Source organism: Mycetomoellerius zeteki, unplaced genomic scaffold (genome assembly GCF_001594055.1).
Source record: "Mycetomoellerius zeteki isolate Tzet28-1 unplaced genomic scaffold, Tzet1.0 scaffold415, whole genome shotgun sequence".
Classification (NCBI taxonomy): domain Eukaryota; kingdom Metazoa; phylum Arthropoda; class Insecta; order Hymenoptera; family Formicidae; genus Mycetomoellerius; species Mycetomoellerius zeteki.
The window spans coordinates 2,423,503-2,429,892 of NW_017257409.1; the positions used below are offsets into that span (position 1 = coordinate 2,423,503).

The 6,390-nt window shown below is 28.7% G+C and overlaps 1 protein-coding gene across 2 annotated transcripts in view; it reads left to right on the forward strand.

The window, feature by feature from the left end:
* LOC108726402 (fatty acid hydroxylase domain-containing protein 2) overlaps positions 1-5,309 on the forward strand; it is a 21,080-nt gene extending 15,771 nt beyond the window's left edge. For both annotated transcript variants that reach the window (XM_018453944.1, XM_018453943.1), the window contains exons 3-6: positions 2,023-2,126; positions 2,465-2,792; positions 4,503-4,775; positions 5,004-5,309. In XM_018453944.1, coding sequence (XP_018309446.1) covers positions 2,023-2,126; positions 2,465-2,792; positions 4,503-4,775; positions 5,004-5,163 — 865 coding nt within the window. In that variant the 3' untranslated portion in view covers positions 5,164-5,309. The remainder of the gene's footprint in view (positions 1-2,022; positions 2,127-2,464; positions 2,793-4,502; positions 4,776-5,003) is intronic.
* Positions 5,310-6,390: the final 1,081 nt, after the last annotated feature.

Consider the following 6,390-nt stretch of genomic DNA (forward strand, 5'->3'; position numbering starts at 1 on the left):
CACCAGCCAATCTTTTTTTTCAGTGTAGGTATGTAAATTTATTCAGTGCTTGAATTTTATATTATTTTAGTATATTCGAATATTTTACCATATTACCGTTTTTTGTGGATTTAAAATGCTATTAATAAACCCAATCGATAAACTAGAACCCTATATCGGTAGATCTTAAAATACTTAAATAATTCAATCTTGAATCACTAAATATGCTATATATGTACTTGACATATATACCACACCTGTAGTCTAACAAACTGTGCACCGAAAAAATTTCAAATTATATATAAACGCTATTAATAAATTTAATAAATAATTTAGTAAATAAATTTAGTAAATAAAAATAAATAGCGAAAAATATTACCTCGGCCGGGAATCGAACTCGAATCTCTTATATTCCGTACGAGTCATATGCCTTATAGTCTAAAAGCTTAGGACACTCGTACAGAATTCAAGAGATCCAAGTTCTCAGTTGTAGAGTAGATCTCTGCCAATGTGTCAATCACAGTAAATCTCTGTTAAAACAATATATCATTAATTTGAAAGATGAGTTGAAGCAAAAGAGACTGTTTTGCATGCCAAGGAAACCACAAAGTGATCCACGATATAGTCACAAAGCGATTAAGAATGTCATGTGGATTCTCTTTAGGATTGGAAATTTTTTTTCACGTGGCTTATTTACAGACATATTCTGTTTAGATTACCATTTGTTTCGATCGCTATAACATCTGTACCCCGATTTTGTAATTTTTCATGACAGTTCAGTATCATTGTTGTTGAGCAACTTTTTTTATGTATAATATCTGCGGAACAACAATATAACTCATACAATACAGACTTCCAAGAGACGCCCTAAAGATCTAAGGTTTCAGAATGTCCCTTAGATAAAGTGTATTGTATGGGAAGGATATCGGTATTATTGAGAGTTACAGAACATTGTAAGAGTTACAAATATAGTAGCGGATATACACTTTAATATGACGAAAATGTTTAGATATCGTCTCGAAGCTGCTAAGTTTTTATCATGGTAGAATTCGAAATCTATCCGATAAATAGCGCAAGATTAATAATGACAATTATTTTGATAATTGAGATTACTATACTTTTTTTATAAATAAATTTTCAATTTTTCAAGAGACTGAATTAATTTGAGTACCTAATATTTCTAATATTATATTATATGAGAAAAGTAATTGGACCTTGATAGATCAATAAGAAAGAAGAGCAAATAATTTCTTAACCTTTCCGATCTGTGCAATATTAATTTTTATCTGATATAAAACATATTAGAAAATAACAAATTAAATTTTTCACTTCCGTACATTTATGTCCCAGCTAACGCTTAAATATTCACAGAAAGTTCGTATTATCAATGTACCGAATGTTCCGGAACAGTAAAAGAATCGTCACAGAGTGTGTAAATTGATGCAAATGTCGATGAAATATTCAAAACATTGTGTGAATCTCCTGGTATATTTTACGAAAATCGCTATGTATCTTTGCCGACAGAGAACCGCGGCGAAGAGCATTTACTCATAAAAATGAATCACCTGGAAGAAAATATAAGAAGCGCAGCACTTCGTCTGTGAAGTGAGCCTCAAAATTGGGCTGCAAGGTGAAAACACATTAAATGTGTTTTCCAAAGTAAAATTTTGTTTAAAAACTGATTTATGGACGATATCTGACCTCGAATTTTTGGTAAAATTAAAATTTGATATATGGAACATTCTCGGAATATGTAACGATATACAAATGAAATTTTTAACCGACATTTGAATGTTTCTTTTATATACCATAAATATTCGGAATATTTTGGAGTATTCTTGGAATGTTTTTTTTAGGATTTTAGGAACATTTTATGAATATTTAGCGTTTGCTGGGATATAGCCCATCCAAAAAAAAATAAATAAATCCGTTACTAAGTGAAAAAATTGTTTATATTTGTAAAACTAAATAAATTATCTTTAGTTTTAATTGAAAAATTTATTAATTTTTTTTTAAATTTTACTAACGAAAAAGAAATTTCAGGCATTTACAAAGATTCTGGGGTGCATCCGGCGACTTCTGGCAAGCTCAGTGGGACAAAATTTTGGATAAATTTGGAGATGATCCTGTTACGCTATGGGTTTACGGTAAATATTCCAGATACACTTTAGATAGTCTTTGTAAATTCAAAGATATATGAGAACATAACTCCTAACGTTTTAATATAAAAGTAGAGAGAGAGAGAAAGAGATATGAACGTAAAAATTTACATATTGTTAATCGCTGCGCGTATCTTAACGCCGAGACACTACCGTATGTGTCTCCTGATTTTGACAAATTCTTTAACTAATTAAAACTTAATATTTCTTGAAATTGAAATATTGTAAATAATAATTGCAGGATTTTTATGAATTAAAATTTTTGAGAACAATTGAGCTCTTTTATGGAATCTTGATATTGGATATAAAGAATTATTATATTACAGGATCCTTAGTGTTAACGATCGCGGTTTACTGGATCGTCGGTGGAATTTACATTATCCTAGATATTACCAACTGGCCAGCGGTGCTGCGCAGATACAAAATACAGCCCGGTACAAACGAGCCAGTGGACAAAAGGGAGTTATGCAAAGTGATCGCTCAAGTACTGTTCAATCAGATCGTCGTCGGCTTACCTATTATGTATCTCGGCTATTACTTCATGGAATGGCGCGGTTACCCCCCGGTGCGCGAGCTACCGACGTTCCACTGGGTGCTCGCCGAGATCGCGATTCACATACTATGCGAGGAGATTGGCTTTTATTACTCGCACAGGTACATCCTGCTTAAAAATTACTAATCTAGAAACTTATACATAACACTGTATTTGATAAATTTTATGTTGGAAGTAGTCAATTTTGTTGATTAGGGTGAAAACTAATATCTGATGAGACGGTAGGAAAAAAATATTGATAATAGAATCAAGTGTGGAAATGTTAACAGGTTAAGATTACATCAGAAATAAATGTTATATTACTTATAAATCTTATATTATTTGAGTTATAATTAAAAAGAAAAAAATTAATAATATATATGTAAACATATAACAAGATCGAGTAACGTTACTAATGTGTGTGCTAAACAGACAAAGAACAAATAAGTTCATATATATTTTATATTTCAATTCTGTTAATAATGTCTACTTTAATTTTATATACATCTAAAAAAATGATTACGTTTTTTGTAAAAAGAATTGAAGAAATGGATATTAAAAATATCTCCGAAAATAGAATTCAGACAGTCTCAATCAGCACACAATATTTAAAAAACATTTTTTAAACATTTATTTAATATTTTTACATTAAATAAATATTAAAGAATATTTTTTAAATATTTTTTTTAATGTTGTGTGCTAATTGGGATATATTTATATATGCTGATCTGCGATCTCTGACATTTTGCTGATATGTCTTGATGTTATTCATCTTTAATTTTGGTTTACTTTCTGCTGATATACTGTGCTACATGTAATGCTCTTTTTACATCGGCAACTTCTGTTAAATTCAACTGCATTTGTTCCATATTATGATATAAAGCCTGCTTATTTTCTGATACATTTCTACCAATACAGCAGACTATGCTCGGCTGTTATTTGCTAATAACATAATATACAAACACAACATTTGCAATATATTGCAATATATTGCTCTTGGCACATATATTTGCAATCTTTGCACGTATACGTGCTCTTGGCATGTTTGGCTATTTGGATACGTTGCTTAATATACATACAAAAATTAATATAAGAAATGATTGTATATTTGATTTTACAGTAAGTACAAATTTGGATTAATTTTATAATTTTTATACAAATGAATATAAAAGTGTAATTACATGAATTTTTATATGATTGCAACAGCACAATTGTGCAAAAATATTTTCTAAAATTTTATAAATTTTATTTAATTTCTTCGAGAAGATATTAGATAAAATGCATAGCATATTCAGTATTAGCATTTTTAAGTAACCTACTTGAGAAAAAATGTTATATAAATGGATACATGGAATGTTATTTAAATGTTATATAAATGGACGTATTTTACATATAATTATGTATAATTGTATATAAAATGTCAATTTTTTTATTTTATAATTATATAAAGTTTTATTTAATTTTATATAATTATATATGAAACATTTTTTCCCGAGTACTATAAAAAACGAGATGAATATTTATCTAAATACAAATTAGCATTTATCTAAATGCAAAATAACAATTAATCTATACTTGCATATTAATTTGATATATTTAGTTCTCAATCTTTTTTAATCTGAAATTACAGAGGTACAGATATGAATACAAATAATGTCCAATTAAACTTTTAATAAAAAGAGATCGCGTTTTAAACAGAATTTCCTGTTAAATATTATTGTCCATTTTTTATTAATCTTTTACATTCAGAGATATTAGTATAAACCATTTATACAAAAATATCAAACACAAATAACTAAACTATGATCATTAATGATGAACACTTTTTGCAGATTTCTTCATAAGCGTTCCCTATACAAATATATACATAAACAGCATCATGAATGGACTGCTCCCATAGCTGTTACCGCTTTGTATTGCCATCCCTTGGAAAATATTGGATCGAATCTACTTCCACCTTTCTTAGGTGTATTCATCATGGGCTCTCATGTAGCCACCGCCTGGATTTGGTTCTCGCTTGCGATTCTTTCGACGTTGAATGCACACTCCGGATATCATTTACCATTTTTCCCATCGCCGGAAGCACATGATTTTCATCATTTAAAGTAATGCAAATCTTATTAAAATCTTTTTAATTTTAAATCGCATTAAAATGATTTCACTCTATTTATTCTATTATAATGAATGCTTAAAACAGATTTCTTATAACGTAATAGAATATGATCTTTATACTGAATTTCACATTTAAAAAAAATCAAGATTATATAATTATTTGATTATACAATCACTTTATAATTGCTACATGAATATGCTATACTAATGAATATTTTCAGGTTTAACCAATGCTATGGTGTGCTTGGTGTTTTAGACCGCATCCACGGTACCGATACACAATTCCGTAATTCGCGAAATTACACGCGACACATAATGATGCTTAGTCTTATACCACCCAGGGAAGCTTTCCCAGATGAGGCAAAGTACAAGTCAAAATAAAGGGACCCTTGAATAATTCTATATGAAAGTTCTCTAATCTCCGAAGAAAAAAACTTATTCGCGTTGAATGCAATATTTCTGCAGCGATGACCGAGTCGAAAACAATAGATAAATAATAAATATAATCAATTTTATCTGGCTGATATTGACAAGCTTTCTAAAAAAAATTGAATTAATTTAAATAAATGCATTCTCGATCGATCCTTCTGTAGTCAGTCTCAAATATCTTTTTTTTTTTAGAATTCATTCAAACATATTGTTTACTTTTATTCATATTTCTGTGAATTTTATGGAAAATAGATTCCGCTTCTTAATATTAGACAAATATTGGTATTCAGATATCCTTTTCGAATTAATTTTTCTTAACGCTTTATTTATTTCTACGTTAAAGTCTGAAATTTTATATCTTTTTAGAAACTAATTCAGTATATCATGTACGTAGCGCAATTTTTAACTTACTAGTTAGAGGATTCTCGTGAAAGAAACTCGGCTATCCGCTCATTGATCTAGTGATAATGATTGTATATATACAAATGCCATTCAAGGTTGGACTGTATAGAAAAAAAAAAATAGTAAAAACTTTCCGGAGGTTTGAGACATGAAAATTGAATTTATACTGTTAATAAGATAACAAATATTATTAATAAAATCAAAGTTGATTCAATTTTACTTTGGGAGCAACAAAATAGATTTTCTATTAGCTAAATGTTCATTAGATTGTTTATATTAGATGATTTGTATTATTTGTTTTTAGAAATCTTCAATTAAGCTCTCAATTTTCAGATTTATCCAGACAACAAACGCATGTTCATCAAAATTGAGACGTAGAGAGTGTCTTAAAGATGTCATTAAAACATTAAAGATGTGTTTAAAAGATGTCTTAACGATCCTTAAGACGTCTTATATCCTGATTTGAACATGAGTGCTGTCTGAGTATACATATATTAGATTGATTCATAAATAAGTTTCGCTGCACGTATTAATTTATTTTTTCTGAAAATTTTAAGTTCTAATTCCATTTCTAGCAAGTTCCTCAATCGTAAATCAATAGATATATAACTATGTTTGTGTATGTATTAATATATTTATAACTATGCATATCGTCTTATAAAATTGCGAAAGTAAAATCTTAAAATAGGAGATTTGAAAGTATATGTATGTGCGTCACATAATGCCTTGAGAATTTAAACAAGAAAAATGCTGTTGTAATGATTAAAAAAATTTAAA